General features: G+C 47.8%; 1 protein-coding gene across 2 annotated transcripts in view; it reads left to right on the forward strand.

Annotated features, from left to right (window-relative positions):
* The first annotated feature begins 3795 nt into the window (after positions 1–3795).
* The window catches only part of CAMTA1 (calmodulin binding transcription activator 1), a 691460-nt gene continuing 671508 nt past the window's right edge, over positions 3796–23747 (forward strand). For both annotated transcript variants that reach the window (XM_035117087.2, XM_060276129.1), the window contains exon 1: positions 3796–3962. In XM_035117087.2, the coding sequence (XP_034972978.2) occupies positions 3938–3962 (25 nt within the window). In that variant the 5' untranslated portion in view covers positions 3796–3937. The remainder of the gene's footprint in view (positions 3963–23747) is intronic.

The following is a 23747-nucleotide window of genomic DNA, read 5'->3' on the forward strand; positions in this document are numbered from 1 at the left end:
AAGCGGAACCTTTTCTCTGTGGGGGGGGGAGACGCGCGCGCGCGCAAACACACACACACACACACACACACACACACACTGAGAGAGAGACACGCACAGGGAGAGAAAGAAAGAGACGCGCGCACACACACACACACACACACACACAGAGACGCACGGGGGAGAGAGAGAAAGAGACGCGCACAAACACACACACAGAGAGAGACGGATGCACGGGGAGAGAAAGAAAGAGACGCGCACAAACACACACACAGAGAGAGACGGATGCACGGGGAGAGAAAGAAAGAGACGCGCACAAACACACACACAGAGAGAGACGGACGCACGGGGGAGAGAAAGAAAGACGCGCACAAACACACACACAGAGAGAGACGGATGCACGGGGAGAGAAAGAAAGAGACGCGCACAAACACACACACAGAGAGAGACGGATGCACGGGGAGAGAAAGAAAGAGACGCGCACAAACACACACACAGAGAGACGCACGGGGGGGGAGAGAGAGAGAGACGCGCGCGCACACACACACACACACACACACAGAGACGGACGCACAGGGAGAGAAAGAAAGAGACACGCGCACACACAGAGAGCGTGCGGCTGCAGCACACACAGAGAGCGTGCGGCTGCAGCGCTCACGAAGCAGCGCTGCACTTAGGGGAAGATGGCCAGGGAGGGGGGCTGCGGGGTCAAGGCAATGCGTGAAAGGGAGGGATGGCGAGGAAGAAGTGGGGAGTGAAGTGATCGGGGCTTTAACATGCCCGCACGCGCAAAAGGGAGGCTCGGAATATGGAGATCGGTTCTGGCTGCTTCTCTTAAAGTGCCGCAAGTAACGAGCCTCTCTCTCTTTCCTCCTGCCGCTCGTGCCCTTGGTGCTTCGTGCGGCGCTGCTTCACGCTTTGTCAGCGCTGCAGCCGCCACCGCTTCTGGGCACCCACCCGACCCCGCAGGCTTCCTCCTCCTGCCGCGGCCGGCATTGCAGGAGCTGGGTCCTGCTGGCTGGTGCTCCGTGCGGCACTGCTGCACGCTTTATTGGCACTAAAGCAGCCACCGCCGCTTCCGGGCACTGACCCGACCCGGCAGGCTTCCTCCTCCTGTCGCGGCCGGCATGCTGGGTCCTGCTAGCTGGTGCGGAAGTATGGCTTATTTTCGGGGTATGTCTTATAGCTCTCAAATGGTTAAAAACCCTGCCATGGCTTACTTTCTGACTACGTATTAAAAAAGGGGAAACACGGTACCTTGACAAAGGAATTGGTTTGGCAGGCTTCCTCTTATACATTCTCTGTTGGCAGCTTCAAGACTGCAGGTTTGGAAGGAACCCATGGTATCATCTATACTGACCCCTCCAAACTCGTAACGATAATATTTCCTTTCTTACTCATAAGGCTCTCCCTCTCCCTCCCTCTTTGGCCATGCAGTTAAGACTATTATGAGGGGGGGGAATCAGCCTGTGAGAGAAGAGTAAACCAAGAAGCAACTAGAGTGTATGTCGAGCGAGGGGATACAGCAGAGCTCATCAGTATATATATAAATCCCCATTTGGCCATGAGGTTCCCGGGGTGACCTTGGGCTGGTCCCAGCCTCTTAGCCTAACGCACCTCACAGGGTTCTTGTAGTGTTATTTCATTGAGAAAGGGGAGAACCATGTACACCATCTTGAGCTCCTTGGAGGAAAAGGTGGGACAGAAATGCAACCAATAAATAATAAAAAATACGGTTTCTGGGCCTGCGAGTATATGTGGAATTTTGAGCAAGTGCTGTGGCAATCACAAAACAGCAAAACAGGAAGGTACCACTTAGCATGCACACTGCTTGGTCCCACTTTCTGGGGTCACATGGCTTTGGCTTCCAGGTTCTGGTGATATCTTGTGAGAGTCCTGTACGGAGGTCTTGCACACCATTCCTGAGACCCCAGTAAGTGAGGCTCTTGCACAATCTCACCACAGCTGCTTCTCTGGCAGGGGTGCATCTGTGGAGGCGTGCCTTGGATTTCTCCTGGCATGCAACAAAATGTAGGCATGTTCAATGTAGGAGGGACTGAGCCAGGTCAAACTGAGCAGGAAAAACAAAAAAAGGCCTCTGGTGCACTTGGATTTTGGAGGGGATATTCACTGAGACCTTTCACAAGCACCATAGGAGAAAATGGCAGGGACCCCTGGGATAGTGATAAGTTTCTTTCACTCTTCCATAGAACCCAGTGGGCTCATGCAATGAAGCTGAATGAGGAAAGACAAAAAGAAGGACTTATTCACAAATTGCAGATGGAGTTCCCTACGCAAGATGGATGTTACAATGAATACGATTTCCCAGCTTTTGAAGTACAGAAAACTGAAAAACATCTGTTGCAACTATGCATCCATTCCTGTGGCATAAAATATAAACATATTAGGGCTGCAACTTTAATAAATAGGGCAGATTTTATCTATTAAAATATGTTTTGAGCCACTAAAAAGGTACTTGGGTTAATAAAACCCAAAACTTTAGTTTGAAAGTTTCCTGTACAGTATAAAGCTTGCAGGACCAGGAGGTGCTTGGCTGAGGGGTGGAGGGCTCCTGAAATTAATCATGGTTGTATTACCACTACCACTTTCAGTCCTAAATGTATGTTTTAAAATTAAATTAATCATTGCAACAATTATAATGGTGATAATACTAACAGCCGTCCTAACATTATCATTTTTAAATGGAATACCGGTACAGTAGTTGTTATAACAATAAAAAATTATAATTGCATCAGTAAAAAATTATAATTGCAACAATGAAATTAATCAGCACAGTAATAAGAAAAACAGGCACAGTAATAAACAGATAATGCAATTAACACAAAGCACAATTAATTAATTAATGTATTAATAACGATAATTTTATTTGCTTTTTGCAAATAAGGACCCATGCAGACACCAGCCCCTCCAGAACAGAGCAGAACAGCCAATGATGGCAGGGACCATGGGAGATCCTCCAATCGGACAGAGATCTAGACACTTTCAACCATTGAAGTAAACCACTGAGAGGAACCCTTGGTCAATCAGAACTGAGGATTCGCTCCGCAACCCGCCCCCCAATTGGTCACAGTGCCCCTTTTGCGCCTCCGCCAATCAGCGGCTTTGTTTAGGGTTAACAAGGCGAGCAGGGGCGTGGCTGCCTGTCAATGCCAGCTGTCCAATAGGAGCGCGCATCGGATTCCAGCCCCCGCCTTCATTCTCCCTCTCTGCTCCCTTTGGGACGCTGCTCCCTCCCTCCCTCCGGCGTCGCGCTTCCTCGCCCTATTCGCTGCCTCGCATTTGCGTCACGGTTTTTCCCCGGTGCATCTTTCCTAACGTCCTCATTTGGCACGGCTATTGGCTGAACCACCTGCCATCAACCCCCTCCGCACCTTTCTAGAGTCCTATTGGCTACTCTCCCCACTCTAGAGAGTCCCTCTGCCTCTCCCCGCTCCTTTCATCATGGCCGCACTAGCGCCTCTGATGCGCTTCCCTCCTCTTCTCCCACCCACTCGCCGACTTAGTCGCCCATAGGCCGGTGCCGGTGCCAGTCAGGCCCATCCTTCCGGCTCGCCTCTGCTCAGCGAGGGTTGGTGGAGACAGGCATCAGTCCGCGAAAGGCCCAATGGGAGTGTCGCACTGCCTGTGAGGCGGCGGCTCGGGGGGTCGGTTGGCTGGCCCGGTATCGGAGGCGGCGGCGGCGGCGAGGGGACACAGGCAGGCAGGCAACAACGGCGGCAGGGGCTGGAGGTGGACGGCAGGGGGGTAACAACAGTGGCGGCAGCAGGGGAAAGAGGTGGGGGGGCCTGAGAGAGAGGGAGCGGAACCGGAAATAGGTCGGCAGGAGGAAGGGGCGGGGGCAGCAGGCGGTGGCGGCAACGGCAGCGGCGCGCGCGCCTGCCTGGATCCCGGTCGCGAGGAGGAGGCGGCGGAGGAGGATGTGGCGCGCGGAGGGGAAATGGCCGCCGAAAACAAGCCGGAAGGTGAGCTGTGAGGGATGGGAGGGACGGAACCGAAGCGCCGGCAGGACCGACCCGGCTGGCTTCACTGACTGATGGAGGGGACGGCGGGCGGGTGGCCGGGAGGGCTGAGGGGACACGCGGCGGTGGCGCGCAGGCGGGAACGCGCGCGCGTAGGGGGGGGGAGCCCCCTCCCTCGAATTCCGCTCCCGCCGCCTCGCGCGCGCTTCCTCCAAATTTCTTCCAAACCAGCCCTGTCTCGGCTCGGCGTCTCGGGTCGGTCTCCCGGCCCGAAAGTTTCGAGGAGCTCTTGCCGCTGCTGAGGGGAGGGGTCGGCGGAGGGGGCAGCCTGGGGGCGGGGAATGGCCGGCCAATGGGAGGGGGGGCGAGGAGAGAGGGGGCGCGCGCGCGCGCGCGCAAACCTCTCCCCCGCCTCTGCTCCTGGCGACCCTCCGGAATAGGATTCCGCCTCTCATTGCCTTGCATGACAAGTGAGGCGGGGGTGGGGTGGGAAGATAGAGAATCGGGGGTCTTCCCTAGGCGAACGGGGGTTTGTCCCTGGGGTGATGGTGATGGAGTGGGTGTCCGCCTTGAGCTGCAAGGAGAAAGCTGGAGGGGCGCAAAAAGAGAAGAGTTCGGCGTGGGAACACAAAGCATATATACATACATACATCTGTGCCTCTTGTTTGTTAGGCTGGGGGGTGGGGTAGGAAGAAGCACTTTAAGGCAGAAATCAGAAAGATTTGCCTTTAGATGCTGAATACCTAAAAGAAAGAAAAGAAACCCCTAGAGGTGACGTCTGCCTGCTCCGTGGAGCGTGTTGGAGTTGGCATGTCCCGCGATTTGGGCTGGCCGGCCAGTTCTGTCAGTGCACTGTGATGACGTGCAAGTGGGGAGGGTCGGGTGGGTTAAGGTCCTGTGTGCTAAGAGAGTGGCTGTCTGGCAGCTGTGACATGCTCATACACCCCTGTGCACACTAAAGGCATAAGCAGCATCTTTCTCTGTGTGAGGATTGCAAGCGGACAAGCCCTGCCTTTGAACACATGGTTCACCTGCCAGGGTTTGCCAGGCAAAGGAGCGACAGAGCCACCTGTTCTCCTTGTCAGTGGAAAGGTCTGTGAAAGTCACTCTTTGCGTACTGGGGAAAGAGCACTGGCACTTTTCTCTCCAGTCTCTGGCACTGGAAGGTTGTGATTGCCCTGACTTCCTTTCGTATATTTAAGCAGGACATGGGATTGGTGCCTTTTCGTGTTGGGATATTGCTGACCCACAGTAATTTGCCAATGGCAAATGCAGATGAAAGTGGGTATTTACTTGTCAGTTTGGGAGATCTGTGCCTGATTGCAGACAAGGACACAGACACTCTGCTGTATGGTGTTGGTGGGACAGGCCTGCTTACTGAAGGCAGGGTAAGGTTTGAGCCATAGTGAGGTCACAGCAGACGTTGCTATTTGTGCAATTGGAGGGAAGGGATGTCTGACTTCTCCAAATGTAGGGAAAGAGAGGCATAATTGTGCCAGCTCTCATGCTGGGCTGTGTAAGATGTGGTGGAGTAAGGGGCAGGGGAAATATATGCATCCAGCCTTTTTATGTGGGGATCCAGTTTGCTGTTGTCACTGACAAGGGCAAGGCCTTGGAACATTAAAAAATATGACCCTGTTGATCCTTGGTAGCTAGCATGGGCAGAGAAAAGTGCTCTGGTACATGCATGATTAATATGCGCGAGAAAAAAACATCAATGTTGTGGACCAGAGAAAGAGGCAATGTTCTGGGCAGCCAAGGGCATGCCTTAAAAGGTAAGCTGGAGGCCAGACCATCCTTTCTGTTGGTGGGTGTGGGTGGGAAACTGGATAAATTAAGTGGAGGACAGGGCCTTGCCTCTCATGGCAGCTGAGGCATTACCATATTGCTCCAAATAGTCCATCTATTGCTGCTGTTCAAGGAGAAGGTACGGTATTGCTGCTTAGAGGTGCAAGTGGAGGCTACAGCAGTGTCATGCACGTAGGTATTTGGCATGCACAAGTAGAGACGCAGCCGTTTGTACAGAAGAATGAATATGTGTGATTTAAATGTGTGCTCCATGGGCCATCTCTGGGTAGCACAGGCACACCTATGTGGATGGACATTCCTCTCCCCCTCTCCATATAGAGAAGTAAATAAATTTGATGGCATTTACCCAACTTTATGCTTAGGTTTGTAATTGACCCATATCCGCTTGTTTCCTTATGATGCTTCCCCTTGTTGCTTCCTCTCTCTGTGTTATGGCTAGACATGTGAGCCTAGTGGGGTATGGGCTGGCTATTCAACCCTTGGTTTACTACCTCTTCTGCGTCACGCTGTGAGACATCTGAGAGGGGACATGTTTTTAATGGGGTTGATTGACTGCTTTCAATTTACTTTCACCTCTTGGCACCATTTTTTTCCTCCTGTATATACTTCAGTCACAGGTGCAATATGGCCTAATTGATGCTGAGCCATAAGAATCTTAATATGCCTCCCTCACCTGTAGGCAGGTGTGTTGGTGCTATCCATTTAGGAACATTGGAAACTGCCTTCTATTGAATCAGACACATGATCCATTGAACTCACTTGTCTACACTGACTGGCAGGGGCTCTCCATGCCTGGAGATGCTAGAGATTAAACATGGGACCTTTCACATGCAAAGCACTGAGCTACGGCTTTTTTGTGTGTCTTGCCTTATGGGAAGGACTGATCCTGCCAGTGTGTGTTCATTATAGGACAGACAACCACAGTAGTCCATGCAAAGTTAAAGCTGGGGCACATGCATCCAACTGTACCAGTGTTTCTTAGGGAAAGGGGCTAGGCATTCTGGGTAACTTTTCAAAATGGGGATTGGTTACCATCTACTACGGAGTAGTACTAGCGCATTAGTAAAGCACATGCTTTGCAGCAGGCACCTCTGATTAAATAATCTTAAGTAAGAAGGTTTGGGGGAAACCTCTGTCTGTTGGAGACCTTGGAGAGCTCTTGTCAGTTGGAAATGGTGTAGATCATATTGAGCTAGATGGACCAGTGGGCTGTGGCTCAGTGTAAGGCAGTTTGAGATGTGGGAATTGCCATTCATAATAATATGCCCACTCAATAAACATACCCAATGTGTGATGTTATCAAACACCCCCCACTTTTGTGTGTGCCTATTCAGTTTAAGAGACCAGGCAGAACTGGGAGACTCCTATGTCTTGTGCCCCTGTCATGAGCTAATTAATAAGCAGGTTCTTTCAAAAGATCACTCAGAGCTAGTAGAAAGTGGTGGAATTAACCACATGTTACATTCAAATTCTTTTCCAGCAGTGCAGTATTTTGCCTTAGTGGCACGACCTCCCTCCCTCCCTCCCTCCCTCCCTCCCTCCCTCCCTCCCTGTTGTTGTTTATTAAATTTGTATACTGGGCTTCAGCTGAAGATCCCAGGGCTGTTTACATGTGTTATGTATGTACTTTGCAATCATATATGTGTGATGTATGTACTTTGCAAATCAATCAATCTGTTCTAATGCTTCAAATATATAAATGTGCATAACTTGTGTCTACATGTCTCCATCAGAAGGAATTGCTCAACACATATCTTCCTTGCATATGTCCTTGTGTGTCTGTCTGTTAAATATTTAGGCAATAATCCATGTGCATGCCATTTTCTTGGTGTGGGCTAAATTATTTCGGTCCCACAAAATATTTGGAATGTCCAGTAAGCAGAGGAGTTTCCCTTGTTTTGAGTCAATGGGTTTAGGGTTTGCTTTGGGGTATGTTGGTGCAGGTGAGATACTGGTGTCAAAGGCCTAATATTCAAAGTAGTCTAAAAATGAGAATGAAAAACAACAACACACCTGTGCTTGGGATATGGTATCTGAGTTGCTCCGACTCATTCTCAGGTGGCTCATTTTATGTATTACAAATTAGCATTCAACTTCTTTTTGATCGAGAGCTAAAACTTTTAGCGGAACTAAAATAAAGTTGGTATGGTGCATGTTCATGCTTTAAACATTACTGCACAATGGGAGAGGTGTAGTATTTGAAATGGTGGCAGTAGTAATCAAGGACTCTAGCCAGGCATAAAATGAGGGATCAAATTGTTTGTTGTTTACAGCATTTTAAAGAAATAAATTTTATATTAAAATCAAATTGATTTTGTTAATGAATTCTCCACAAGTGTTTGAACCTTTTGTGTAATGTACAAAAGTCTTATTGAGATGTCACCTTGGTCTTGGAATTAATTGGAGCTTAATAGGTAAAAAAAAATATGACTTGTGAGGGGAAGAGGTAAAGCCTGTAACTTTTTGGTGAAGTTGCATGAACAGAATACGGTTTTGAAAATCGGAACACGAGGCTTTTATTGCATAGCCACAAGGGGGTAGTGATGTACTGTCAAAGAAATTTGTAGTGTATTGGCTGATCCCTTTAAGAATGTTTTAAATATACACATTGGGCTAATATATATGAATGCTAACTCTGTGTTTTGCAAGTAAAGGTTTTAAAGGGTTAAACACGTCCTGTCTTTATATAGGCTGTGTAATGCTGGATGGTTAAATGTTCTTTTCTGTGCTTCTGTAGTCATACCTGTGTACACTTGCCAAGGCATCGGTTGCAATCAAAGTTGTTGTTTTGCATATTGCATTTAGAACTTCAAAAGTACTAAGGTGGCATGAGGTGAGGTGGGAAGCTGTGCCCAAACCTTAACCATATGGATATGACAAGTAGGGGATGTTTACTCTTGAGATTAAAAAGCAGGTTCCAAACAGCAAAAAAATAAACCATATGTGAATTGTTTTCTTTTGTTCAAGGTTTTCATTCATTTGCATAACTTTGTCAGAAACATGCAACATCGCCTTTATTTGTACATTGCTAGCAGGGCTGGAAAGCAACTTGAAATCTCTAGATGTAGTCAATGGGTTTTCAGTCGGTTGTACGGTAGTATCAAATGTCACAGAGGAGGACTTGCACCCAGTCAAACTGTTGTGGCAGGGTACATGGGGCCCTGCATGCTGGAATGGACTTTGGAGGTCTGAGGGAGTGAAATGGCACATGTTCTCTTTCCTTATGGAGATGCTGCTGAAACAGTATAGAATGTAATGGTAATATGTGTTTGCCTTAATAATAGAGAAGGTGAAGAATGTTTTTTTAACATAATAGGTAAAAGGATGCCATTCAAACTCTTCCACCAGTTTTATAACTCTTGTGCTTTAAAATACCTCATTTGCAACTGCACATATTCAGCTAAACATGTAGTTATACAATGACCCACATCTTTCCCCCCCATTCACAAAATCACTGACTTGAGCTCCCAAATTCATGGCTTCTGCACGTCCATTTGCTGTGCGCTGTGGAAGTTTCGGGATAATCGAGCTTGCGTAGGTGAGGAAATGGAGAGGAAGATGCTGGCTTTGCCTTCTAAGATGCGCATAAGCATTTTCCTTACGTAAAAGGTTGTCTTGATGTCCTGTTTTGGTACAGGCATTACTTGAGGTGAATGAATTTCATGTGGGCTTGTAGTTATAAGCCATAAAGTTGCTTGAGTAGTGCTTAAAGCTTCATTCTTGTACAATGTTCAGGAAGTCTAGTTCTTTTGGGACTGCAACAGCTGTTAGTGTGTTGAGATGATTAACCTGCAAGGTCACTTGTTTCTTTGCTGCAGAAGGTCTGCTGTAAGCCTTGACATGCACCCTGTTTAAGCAGGAAGGTGTCATGTAGTCTTGCCATGCCATGTGATAGTAGTGTTGTCATGTGATAGTCATGCATTGGTGTTTAGAAATGTCTCTTCATGTATTGCCCTTCCTCAGCTACATTCTTGGTCCTTGTAGATAGTAGATGTGAATGCTGGCATTTAAATTAATATTCAGAAAACTCTTGCTCATCATGAAACTCCTGTGAGCTCTCTGACATTGCCATATTCCAAACTGCTTGATCCCCACCCAAAAAGAACATTTTACCTTCATTTGTGTTTACTTTGTCTGTAAATTATTACATAATTTTAAAATGGGTTACACTGTCCTTTACAGTAGCTCAGACTGTTCTAGAAATCCTGGCATTAATTTGTTTTCCACTTAGTAAATATTTATTGTAATTTTAGTGAGCTGGCCTGTGGGTGGCCTTTCTCCCTCTTTCTTGGTGGGGGGGGGATGGCAAAAATTCTTTTTTGCTTTGCTTAATCACATGATACTTAACCTCTGTCAAAAGTATAAAGGGAGCCATTTCTCTCCTCTAATGATTGTACAAAGACGAGTATTTCACTAGTGGTTTATAATTGGAGATGCTGTTCCGGTTAACTTATAAAACTTAATGTTTAATAATCTCTGGACTTAACTGTGTGTGAAATCAAGTAGGCTGACCATTCTCAGGTCTGAGAATCTGACCTGAGCAGGAGAGCAAACTCCCCTTCCTGTAGCTTCCAGCGACTGATACTCAGAAGCACGGCTGCCTCCAGCCCTGGAAGCAAAGCACAGCCATCTTGGCCACTGATTGCCTTCTCTTTGTCCAATCCTCTTTTAAAGCCACCACTGTATTTTGTAAGCCCTAAGGCACCATGGATGAAGTGGAAAGCGCTGGTGCTAAGAAGGAAGTCATGTTTATCCATTTGTATTGAAGGGTGGCTGCCTCTTAACTGGTCTCTGCCACCCACAGCAGGGGTAATAAATGACAAGGGAAGGGGTGTCATTCTCAGTGGAGGGTTTTAGGGATGTTCTTGTAGTACAAGAGTCTTGCCCCTGTTGTGAGAATGGTTTGCAAGTATGGTTGTTAAATTGTTTTCTCCCCTTAGTATTTCTGTCTGGAGTGCTGTACTGTATGGCCTGGTGGCTCACTTGGGGTGGTGATGTACTTCCTGGGGGCGATAATGTTACCAGAACACAAGCAGGGAGAAGCAGTCGTCTCCACCAGGGCAGATAATTCAGCATTTAAAACTCATTTCTCAAACTGCCAGCCATATTTCTGGAGTCAAAAAAGTGTGTGTGGATTTTGAAGTGTTAAGTATTCAAGTGAATATTTATAGCAAGGCATAGAATGGGGTTGGAGGGGACCATGAACAGATTAGTTAACAGGTGAATGCAGATAGCTGTGCTAAGTGGATTCTCTATTGTATAGATTTGAAATAGCTTCTTGCTGAGCTGCTTCTTGGTAAAATCGAGCATTTAATTTGAAAAATGAAGACCTTTGTGGAGTGTTAAAGCTAAGGGAAAATGTAGCCTGTGCCTATAGTTTAGGACTGGCAGTTATAAAACTTAATCTTCAGAGGGCTGGGGATTGGAACGGCCTCTGATGATGTCTCTTGCAGAACATAGACATGTTGTGATCTGGTTTTAAAGAAAATCATGTTGTTGTTGTTGCTTTAAAAAACCCTCCTCTCTGTCCAAAGGTCTTGCTCATGTTGGAGAGTGGAGTTTGAAGGGCATTTCCTGTGGCCATCTACTTTGATTCTCTTGCTTGTAAAATGCACTGCACGATGACGACGGCTGCTGTTGAAGAACTGTTCTGGTTTTATTGACCAACTGTGAGGGACAGGGGATATCGCGAAGTCCCTCCCCTCCTGAGTTCAAGCCCGTCCCCGAGCAAAGGGGAAAGCAGGGAGAGTTCCGATTCCAGTGGGGAAGCAGGAAGTCGTGTCCGAGGCTCAGGCAAGGTAGAGGAGCCAGGGTCCCAGGTGGGACAGGAAGGGGCAAGCAAGGGGGGAAGACCCATCCCTCCAACTCCAGAATTACGCAGGAAGAGGAGGGGCAAGAGGATGGGTCTGCCAAAGCTTTTGTGTTGGAGAAAGACGCGCCAAAAGCCATTAGGAGGTTCTGAAACCGACTGACAACATCGCTCCGTGTAAATAGCAATGACTTGAGCACTGTAAATACGCAGCACCAATAAAAGAATAAAATGCAGAGCTGCGTAGCGTCGTTACTCTGAAGTAGTCCACTCCGGCCACTGTGACAGCAACCTCCTAATCATTTTTGGGCTACTTCGGAGTTGCCGGGATGAGCGTGTCCGAGGCGGAGAAGTGGCGGCAGATCGCTGAGCAAGCCCAGCTAGAACTGCAACAGCTGTCGCTGCAGGCGCAGGGAGAATTGAAGGCAGCTAAAGAGGAGACTAAGAAGGTCCAGGACGACCGGCTACAACTTGCGGAACAGGTGAGAGAGCTCCAGGAAAAAGAGCAGCATTTAAGGGCGGTGGCGGTAGACCTCCAAAACAAGCTGGATGCAGAGAAAAACAAGGCGGGAGGGGCTCCCCAAGTCCAAGTGCTGCCAGGAAGGAGAGCAGGGACCCTTGTAAGCAAGTTCAATGGAGACCCGAAGGAGTTTCAGGGCTTTGAGACTGAGATCGTGTATGCTCTTGAGCTGCACCAGAATGAGTTCCCCGATGATGAGCACAGAGTAGCGTTTATTGTGGAACATCTCACCGGAGCAGCCAGGGAGTGGCTAAGACCATTAATCGCAACCAAGAATCCTTGCATGAAAAATGTCCAACAATTTCTAGAAGGTTTGAGGACGATGTATTCGTCCGATAGTCATTTGGACCAGACTAAGGAGGAACTGCATAATTTACGCCAAGGAAATATGACAGTTCGCGCATATTGGGCGAAATTCACCATGCTGGTGCACAGACTGGGGTGGGTTTTGGATTCGCCTCCCATGCAAGCTGCGTTTTACTTGGGTTTGAGCGAGGAGGTGAAGGATGAACTCTCGAGAGGTCCAAAGCCCAGTACTATGGATCAGCTGAGCAAAGCAGCTCTGGCGGTGGGGGTGAGGCAGGAATCCCGGTGGAACGACAAGCAAGCGACGCGCGCAAAGCGGGCTTGGTTCCCACGGTCGCAGGAGAAGCCCCTCCCTCAACAACCCTTTCAGGCCACGCCTGGAGCCAGCCAGGACCAGGAGCCCATGCAGATTGATAGCGCGCGCGCGCGGGCTTTTCAAACCCCAGCGGCGCCAAGACGCAAGGAGGGAAGGGGCGGGAATTGCTTTCTCTGCAACTCACCCCAGCATCTCGTCAGAGACTGCCCACATCGCAGGGAGTGGCAAGGAAAGGCGGGAACGGTGGTGCCCTCCCCCACTGACGCAGCACCACAGCAGGGAAACGGGAAAGCCTGGCTGCAGGAGACAAGGGGCAGCAGCCAGGCACAGTCAGCAGACAACAGCCCCAGCCCGCCCACCCGCACAGAGAGGTGCAGAGCCAGCCCACCCCTCCCAGAGCAGGAGTGGTTCTAGAAGTGACGCTAACGCTCCCAAATGGCTATCCCCTGACGGTCCTCGCCTTAATTGACAGTGGGGCGTCCGCCAACTTCTTCTCGAGAAGCTTTGCAGAAGAGCACCAAATCCAGCTTTTGCAGTTGGATTTTCCTCTGCACGTAGCAACCATTGACGGCAGGGAGCTGCTGGGAGGGGCCATCACACATCAAACCCCCCCCATGAGAATGACGGTGGGAAGGCACTCAGAGACACTGGCGTTCAACGTCACCACCATCTCAGACCCCCCCATCGTCTTGGGCATGAGCTGGCTGGCGCGCCACGACCCCTCCATCAGTTGGCACCAGAGGTGCATCACGTTTGGGTCAGACTTTTGTCTGGAACATTGCATGCAGCACCAACCAGGGGAGGGGCCTCCGATAGCCACGGTGGCCACCATGCATATCAAAGGGGGTGAGGCAATACCCAAGCAGTACTGGGACCTGCAGGAGGTCTTCAGCGAAGCGGAGTCCGACCACCTACCCCCGCACAGGCCTTTTGACTGCCAGATCAACCTGGTGCCAGGAGCAACTATACCCCCAGCCAAGCTGTACGCCATGTCAGACCAGGAGCTGGAGGATCTGCGCGCTTTCATCGACAAGAACCTCAAGCGGGGGTTCATAAGGGAAAGCAAGGCAGCAGGGGGCAGCCCGGTCTTCTGGGTGGACAAGAAAGACACGCAACAGCGCCGTCTTGTGGTGGACTTTAGACGGCTGAATTCGGTGACAGAGCCCGTGGCTTTCCCCATGCCCAGAGTGGATGATCTCCTGACAGCGGCACGCAGGGGCAAGATTTTCACCAAGCTGGACCTAAGGGGGGCGTACAACTTGATCAGGATCCGGGAAGGAGATGAATGGAAAACCACGATGTTCACGCCTCTGGGCTCTTTTGAATATCTGGTGATGCCCTTCGGTTTGCAAGGGGGCTCAGCATGCTTCCAGGCCTTCATGCACCACGTCCTGGGGTCCCTCCTCTTCAGGAAATGCTTGGTCTTCCTAGATGACATCCTTATCTACTCGAATGACCCAGTGCAGCATGTGAAAGATGTCAGAGAGGTGTTGCAACGCCTGAAGGAGCACCACCTGTATGTGAAGCTGGAGAAGTGCAAGTTTCACACCAAAGAGGTGGACTTCCTGGGCTACAAGCTGTCAGACAAGGGGCTGGCGATGGACAAGGACAAGGTGCAGGCCATCCTGGACTGGCACAGCCCCAGGACGCGCAAAGATGCCCAACGCCTACTAGGCTTCGCTAACTTCTACAGGAAGTTCATCAAGAACTTCTCTCGCGTTACGGCTCCCATCACGGACTGCCTGAGAGGCAAGCAGAAGTTCAAGTGGACACCAGAGGCGCAAGCAGCGTTCGAAAGCCTCAAGAGAGTGTTCGCCTCAGACCAAAACCTGTTCCATGTGGTGCAGGACGCGCCCCTACGCATTGAGACAGATGCTTCTGAAAAAGCTGTGGGCGCAATTTTGTTGCAACTGGACGCCAACAGGGAGTGGAGACCCTGTGCCTTCTTCTCCAGGAAGCTGACACAGCCTGAACGCAACTACACAGTGTTTGATAGGGAACTTCTTGCGATCTACGCTGCGTTCCAGCACTGGCGACACTTCCTGGTGGGCGCGAAGCACCCCATCCAGGTGTGCACAGACCACAAGAACCTGGAGTTCTGGAGAACTGCCAGGGTGCTCAACCAGCGGCAGATACGGTGGGCAGAGTTCTTCTCGAACTTCAACTTCTCCATCCACTACATCCCGGGGGAGCAGAATGTCAGGGCGGATGCCCTCTCCCGCAAGCCAGAGTACATGGAGGAGGAGGCGCCACCAGCCCCAAGGCACATTTTCCCCCCGTCGGCATGGTCCTGCGGAGCAGCTGTGGTGAGCGAGGCAGAACTCACAGCACTGACGGCAGCGGATGAATTTGCCAACCGCATCTTCAGAGAACTGAGAGGGGGGAGGGAGCAGGCAAAAGACTTTGCAGAACGCAGAGGGCTGCTTTTCTACAAGGGTGCGCTGTACCTACCCACCACCCAGCTTCGACGTACGGTCCTCAAGCAGATGCACGACAACCCTACAGCGGGGCATTTTGGAAGGGACAAGACCACTCACCTAGTCATGAGACACTTCTGGTGGCCAGGGGTGCGGGAAGATGTTCGAGACTATGTAAGGGGCTGTACCACCTGCCAGCGGGCGAAGGTGGTCAGAGCAGCGCCACCAGGGTTGCTGGAGCCCTTAGCCACACCACACAGGCCGTGGGAAGTGGTGTCCATGGACTTCATCACAGATCTGCCTTCGTCCAGGGGTAAGACTGCAGTGTTGGTGGTGGTGGACCTTATGTCCAAAATGTGTCACTTTATACCGTGTGCCAGGGCAGTCTCGGCAGAAGAGACAGCCAAACTGTTTGTTGATCACATTTTCAGACTGCATGGATTACCTTTAAGGGTTATTTCGGATCGTGGCCGCCAATTTGTTTCCAGGTTCTGGCGGCGGCTCATGAACCTCCTGCAGGTGGAGGTCAGCTTGTCGACGGCTAGACACCCGCAGACCAACGGACAAGCGGAGAGGGTCAACGCCATTCTGCAGCAGTACCTGAGATGCTACGTCAGCCAGCGGCAAACGGACTGGGTGGATCGCTTGCCACTAGCAGAATTTGCCTACAACAATGCAGTGCACGTCTCCACAGGGGTGTCGCCCTTTAAGGCCAATTACGGGCGCGACCTCAGATCTTTCCCAGAGAGGGAGAGGGAGGAGGAGGAGGAGGAGGGCCCACAGGCTGAGGATTGGGCAGAGGAACTGGAGACGGTGCACCAGCAGCTCAGAGAACACTTGGAGAGGGCCAAGGAAGCGTACAAAAAGGGGGCAGATCGCCACAGGCGACAAGGGGAGGTCATCAGGGTGGGGGACAAGGTGTGGTTGTCCTCGGAGGGCCTTCCCACCAGAGGGAGGTGCAAAAAGCTGGCTCCCAAAAGGCTGGGCCCCTTCACGGTCACGCAACAGGTAAACCCGGTGGCATACAGGCTGGCACTGCCAGAGGACATGAGGGTGCATCCAGTGTTTCATAGATCGCTGCTGTCGCCGTACAGGGAAAGCAGCAGGCTCAGAGACAGCGAACAAACCCCCGAGGGAGGGGGGGAGAGGGAAGGCAGGGAGCAACTCAATGAGGCCACGGCCATCCTGGATTCAAGGTGGGGGGTGGGGGGACTGGAGTACCTCATGGCATGGGAGGATGCTCCACCGTCCCAGAATGAATGGGTCCCAGCCACTCAGATACAGGAGGAATTCTTGGTGGAAGAATTTCACGCCCTCTTTCCCCACAGACCCAAGCCCTGGCACATGGAAAGGGAGGGGGAGGAGGAGGAGGCACGGGAGAGCAGCTCACCATGGCGCTGGGAAGCGGAGTTTGAGGAACCAGAGGATGAGGTATGGGTGTCACCGAGATCCACCCAATCAGAGGAAGGAGCAGATTGGCAGAACGTTTTTACCCCCACCAGCTCTGACGCCACGGACTTTTTGGGATTCCCGTCCGCCCAGGCGGAAGGGGGGGGCTCGCAGGACTGGGGGGAGGTATTCACACCAACGGGCTCGGAGAGCACTGAGTTCTTAGGCTTCCAGTCGTCACCGACACATGGGGGGGGCCTGGGGAGGGGTGAAGGAGAGCTTGGGAGGGGGGTGGATGTGAGGGACAGGGGATATCGCGAAGTCCCTCCCCTCCTGAGTTCAAGCCCGTCCCCGAGCAAAGGGGAAAGCAGGGAGAGTTCCGATTCCAGTGGGGAAGCAGGAAGTCGTGTCCGAGGCTCAGGCAAGGTAGAGGAGCCAGGGTCCCAGGTGGGACAGGAAGGGGCAAGCAAGGGGGGAAGACCCATCCCTCCAACTCCAGAATTACGCAGGAAGAGGAGGGGCAAGAGGATGGGTCTGCCAAAGCTTTTGTGTTGGAGAAAGACGCGCCAAAAGCCATTAGGAGGTTCTGAAACCGACTGACAACATCGCTCCGTGTAAATAGCAATGACTTGAGCACTGTAAATACGCAGCACCAATAAAAGAATAAAATGCAGAGCTGCGTAGCGTCGTTACTCTGAAGTAGTCCACTCCGGCCACTGTGACACCAACCCTAGGCTGGGGGCAGCAAATCATCAACAGAAAGATCTCTGCTGTGGAATTTGCTGTTAGTTCAGCTGGAAGCCTTAGCTGCCCCTGAGGTTTTCATACATGACTGGAATGGGAGCAGGGCTTTCAGCGTTTAAGCAACAAATGGCTGTTCTGGAATAGGGTTCACTTTAAAAATGAAATTGTGCCCCCTGTTAAATTCACATATTTTCGTCACTTGTAGAAATATTAAGTAACATCTAACTTTCAACTGATGGCTTCATCTAGAAGTGGACACAGATCAATTTTTGAGTATATTTAGAAATGTTACAAAATTAAAGGTTTCAGTAAATAGGATTGGAAACTTGGATTGGCAACTTTTCCCCAGGTTTTTTTTAACGGAATGTGACTTTCACTTTGCATTTTGATACCTAGGAAACCGGGAAATACTGTAGTTGATAGTCCAGTCAGGTTTTGTCTTTTGGCTCCAGGCCCCGACAAAGATGCAAGGAAGCTTCTTGGTTCCAAAAGGTCACTGTAGGGAAAAGAACTGGAGAATTTCTGCGACCCATTGATTTATTCCAATATATCATTTTGAAATAACTGCAAGTGTGTGGGGTGGGGGTGGAAAGGACAAGTTCTTTGCTAGTGATTATCAGGAATCAAATGGGAATGAAAATAAGAGGGTATAGGTCTGTTAGGCTATTCTCTCCTGAGACCGATACTACCGTATTTGGCCTAGTGCAACTGCATTTGGAATATGGGTTACTGTTTTGGTTGCTTCATCTCAAAAATGATAGCTGCTCTTTCCGCTTTTTTCAAAAGGCAACCAGTGCAATCAAAAGGTTTCAAGCACCTTTACTGTGGGCAAAATATCTGCAGCTTTTTAGTTTAGAAGAAAAATGACTAAAGGGGAATAGTGGTTTTTAAAACTATGTAAAATGTAGAGAAAGTGCAGATATATTTTTGTCCTAACTTGTAATACTAGAGCTTTGGGTTACCTAATAACTCAATGGCAGGAGATTCAAAACAGTCACAAGAAAAGCGGTTCACACACACACAGGAAGGCATAATAATGGTATGAAATTCAGTTGTGTGAGCCACAAGATGTGGTGATGGCCATGGACATCATAGTAGAAAAAGGCATGGGGTTAGAGAAATACTGGGAGATGAGAAAGATGGTCTTAATGGTTCTTCAGAGTGAAATTTTGAATCATATAATCTACCAAAAATGCGTCAAATACCTTGAATTAATTGGCACCTGGTTTCCCATCTTCATTGCTTTTTAAAGTTTTGTTTACTAAATATACCGGTAGATGTGCAATCTAAATTTTATCTGTTCTATAATAATCTAAAGTTTCCTATAGCTAAATACATTTGAAGTGAAATATTTGATTAGGAAAAACATTTGAAGCACAATTATGGTGCAATCCTAGACAAGTGTACTTGGACAGAAGCCTCACTGAATTCTTGGGACTTAGTCCAAGCTAAGTATGTATGGGTTTGCAGCCTTAATGTGGTTTCAGTGTTTAAACAAATACAAAGCTTTCCCTGGAAATTATTTTTATTGCCATTCTTGTAAAGACACGACTATTCAACAGCATTCACTTCCCTTGTATCATTTAAGAAGAAAATAACAAGGCATTTAAACCTATTAATAAACTAGTTTCAGTCTGCCCAAAGACCCACATATTGAATATTTTCCAGGTAAAGTCATCTGAGAAAGTAATTAAAATGTTGAAATTGCCCAAATGCAGTGGCATTCTATCTACTCATTAGATTAATCATTAAGAAACTATGCATTTTTAGAACTGGGGAAAAATTATGTGGAAATAGAAAAGGCCATTTTCCTGCTCTGCTTCACTGGTTATTCTCTCTGTTGAATGGAGTCTCCAGGATTGGAAGCAATGGACTTCTGAATACCAGTTACGGAAGATACATAATATTGTAGTTGATCTTGTGTGTTGTTTGGTGACTTCCTGGAAGCAGAAGGTTGATTTGCTGGAGGGAAAGCAAGTGGGGAATGAGGGTGTTGTCCCTGGGCTTCTCCCCCTCACATCTTCTTTTCAACTGTCTTTTCATGCTATGTGTAGTTTATCTTCTTCCTGCTCTTTTCTTGAAATTGACTACTGCTGCTGTTTATATCTTGGTTATGAAGAAGTCATGCTGCCTGAGGCCAGGGAGTTGTAGTCCAAAACATCTATGGGCACCAGCTTGGGGAAGCATTGGCAGAGTTTCTTGGTAGGGCGTCTACTACCTTACAGTGTAAAAGTTGTAATTTGGAATATGTATTTTTTAATACAGTCATACCTTGAAAGTTGAACGGAGTCATTCAACTTCTAAAACGTTCAGAAACCAAAGTGCGGCTTCTGATTGGCTGCAGGAAGCTCCTGCAGCCAATCGGAAGCCATGGAATGTTTGGGTTCCAAAGCATGTTCGGAAACCGTAACACTCACTTCCAGGTTTGCAGCATTTGGGAGCCAAAACGTTCGACTTGCAAGGCGTTTGGGATCCAAGGTGCAACTGTACAGAGGTTTTTCTAATCATTGCGTACTTGTTGCAATTTTGTTCCTACACTTGTAGATTCTTATCTCTTACTTCTTTAGCTTTTACAATAATTATGGAAAAGACAAGTACCCTGTAAAAGGCGAGAAAAGAATTTTGCAGGCTTTGAAAAACGACTGCCTAGAAGCAAACCTAAATGGTACAAATGCAGCCGCTCCAGGGCTTGTACAAAAAAGGCCAGCTAGGCTGCGTTGAGCTGGAAACTGCCCTGGCGTGTATTGCTGCTTTGTTCAGTTTTCAAGCACATGTTGAGCTTGCAGTCTGTCACCCAGATGGCTATTTTTAGCACTACTACTGCTGCTTTCAGAATTTCTCCCTCCCTCCCCCCTTTCCACTAAACCTTCTTGTTAAATAATATTCTTAGATGTATTTGATCTTACTTGGCGACTTGAGCCTGGCTTCAAACCTGTGCAGTTCATTTTATGCATTTCTTCTTCACTCTGCTTTCTCATGCATAAACTGAATGGAACTTAAGACATAGCAGCTTGAGAATGTTGAGAATGTTCATCATCATCATCATCTGGATTTCGTACACACCCTTCTCCCTGAGGTCTCAGGGTTGGTTATGGCAATGCAACATTAAAAGCAGTTAAAACAGCTTAATATCAAAAGAATTTGGTGAGATATATATGTCGAAGTCTGGGGCAAAGAGGTGAATTTTCAGCATACAATAAAAACTATATACTGAAGGTGCAAGTTGCACCTCTGTGGGGAGGGAATTCTACAACTTAGGGGATGCCACAGGGGATGTTCTCTCTTGGGCCACCACCCCTCAAACATTTGTGGGTGGTACGACTACCCAAGAGGGCCCACACTCTCGAGATGGTCTATATGGGAAAGGAGGTGGCCTATTCAGATATTTGTGGCCTGTAGTGTTTGGTGATGTATGGCCTCAGTGCTGCTGTGTTCTCTCTCTCTCTCCCGCCCCGCTCCCCACCTCGCTCCGCACCTCGTACATATCCACCTAAGTCAGCTGGGAGATGAAAGTGAACAGAGAAGTAGCATAGTTTGAATAGGTAGTAGCAGTTAGCTGCATGAGAGTAATTGCATTGAGGAGTTCTGTCACCACATTATTATGTAGTGAGAACTTGGTGGGAGTAATCAGCTTGTTTGTGATCCAGAAGAACTGTGTGCAAGGTAAATAAATGACAAGATGTTCAGTCCAAAATATTACTTTCCCAAGCTTCAGGAAAAATGTCTTGAATTGGATAATCATGCTGCAGTATGTCTCCAATGACATCTTTATTTCCTCTCTCAAAAATACTTCCCTCAACTCTAAAATTGCTTAGAGGCATAATCTAGTGATTCTGCCAAAGAGCAGCAACATCATTAAATACTTTTCACTGTTTGCATTCATATCCTGGCTGTTGAATTTGTAGGGAGTATACCTGCCCATGCAGTGGCTTCCTGCCCACCGCCTGATCATGTGTGGCAGATTGTTTAGTTCTAAAACAGAGGTTCCCTGCAAACCTCATTCTGGTGGTTCACAGTATGCCCGTATTAAATAATTGTACTGAGCTTTAATTGTATTTTTATTGCTGCTTTTAATTCTATTGTGTATATGATTGTATTACAATATGTATTCTACGGAAGGTATACAATAAAATACAACATAAGAAATAAAAGAAGCAGTAAAATACACTTGGAAATAATCCAGCGCAGTGCATTCCAATTGCTGCAATAGGCAGAAAAATCATTTAAGTAGTCCTCCAATACAATCAGCAATTTTTAAGTGGAGAAAAAAGTTTGAGAACTACTGTTCTAAAACATAACGATTACCTGGTACCTTTTTGTGACCTAATCTTGAGTGTGTTGAAATTACAGGGGCAGGAAAAGACTTGACCTGTCACAGCTGTTCGTCAGTGTTGGGAAGAACAGCCAAGTAGTGCAAGCATGTTGCTTTTGTATAGTTGGAATAGGCTGTAGGTAGAACAAGACTGCATGTTCTGTGCATTTGTTTTATATTTGTAAACCAGTTAGAAGTCATTTTGGCATATAAGTGGTATATAAATTAATAAATGATGATATTATAAAAATGTGTAAATATCTGCAGTCACAGTGGCCAGTATAATACTCTTAGGGATTTGTTCTTGTGTCCTTGGCTCTTTGTAGGATGGAGAGGTGGAATATAAATACAGTATGTTAAATGAAGTATTTTGAACCCAAATGGAAGGTCTGTTTTATGGGACCCTTTGGTGGGGGATGTACATTCCAAACAGTAATAAGTTCTTTGCACCAAAGCTTTGATAGTTAAAGGCCTACAGTTCCAAATCTATTGGATCACCAAATATTTAAGAACTGGTAAAAGAAAGAGAGGGGTATGTGTATGTAGAGGAAGGGAGGGAGGCATGATTTGTTTGCTGTTGTATGTTTCAAATTTTAATTGTCTATGTTGCCTCCTTTGGGAGGATGAAGTGCAAGGAATGTGAATGAGGCTATAAAACCACCAAGACTTTATAGAGTGTAATTAATTCAGAATCCTTTATGGACTTTTATTGGTTGGCCTTCTCTTCCTTCCCTCACTTACCTTTTAGACTTTTAAGACTTTTGTACCATGGAGTTTAGATGATTGCTTCACAGAACGTGGACTGCTGTCCAGTCTGATTTTTCAATTTTTGAGCCCCACTGAGTTCAGTTAGTAATTCCTAAGTTTTGGCTTAGTGTACTACACCCAAGACACTTAGGAACGATGCCTTACCTGAATATGTAGCCACTTTCTTATTTTGTCATGGGGAATTTTTTTTCTGCTTGAGCTGTATTGATTTTTTTAAAAAATGACATGGAGCTCTTGTTTCTAATACTGAATTCAGTTATGGTCTGCCACTTGCTGCTCTGTGTTTTTGCCTCCTTTGCCCCAATTTTTGCATTTGTCCATTGTACACATGAAATGAATAGTTCAGTGTGACAGTTTGGTTCTTAACTCTATTTTACCCTTCCAGTCAATGTGAAGTTTGTATGGTTCAAGAAATGGATAAGAGGCCTTCACCGGTTTGGTCCTTCATGAGGGTTGTTGGCTGTGAAGGACTCTCTTCTCAGGATTCACCAGCTGAGCCATTGGTTCTTGCTGGAAGCCCTGTGATAAGCTTTGAAGCTCTGACAATCAGTTGATCAGCAGTGCCTGCAACCCCCCTTTTGACCTAGTGCAACTTCAGCTGCCCACACCTGATGCACATGGCTTTTTCAAAATGACCTTGTGGGTCAGATGAGGAAGCCTAGCTGGCCTAATTAATTCTGCAAGCTGGAGGTTCCCTGCCCCTTCCTGAAGTGATAAAAAGTTGAAAGTTCTTGTAGGGACATGTTCCTCTTGAGGAGAACACTTGAGACTTAATATGCCTGTAATAATAAAGAAATCTCAAGCTTCATCAGAGTCAACTTTCCCTGATCTGGCACCCTTCAGATATTGTCAAACTACACCTTCCTTCATCCCATGCTCATGGGAGTTGTAGTATGTGAAGGGCAGCAGACTGAGGAAAGGTACAATTGTAGTGTTTTGCCATTACCTCCCACCTGCACTCTTGAAACTCCATTTAAAAATATTGCCTATTCTCCACCTCTAAAATCCCCAGCTGAGCAATTCACTTAACTTTCCCCCTCTTTCCTCCTGTTGCATAAACAGAGTAGGATGTAAATATTATTTATTATCTCACTCTACTGTTGTTTGCACTCAAAGTATGCATCCATACCACCATTAACTACCTACTGATAAAGGTGCTGTGTATAATGCCTATATATCCAGACCAATGGTTCCATAGTTTGGTTTGTACTAAGGAGTGACTCCAGTTGCTGAAAGTTGATAAGACATGAAAATCGTGCCTCATTTTGTTCTTAACAGTTTCTTTGCTCTGGCATCAGAACATGTGTAACCCAACAGTACTTCCTTTTCTCTCCCTTTTTATGTTACATAGATGCTTCAAAGGGGAGCAGCTTTGCTTGATGTTCTGTCATGCAAGCA

The sequence above is a fragment of the Zootoca vivipara genome, chromosome 6, assembly GCF_963506605.1.
Source record: "Zootoca vivipara chromosome 6, rZooViv1.1, whole genome shotgun sequence".
Taxonomy (NCBI): Eukaryota; Metazoa; Chordata; class Lepidosauria; order Squamata; family Lacertidae; genus Zootoca; species Zootoca vivipara.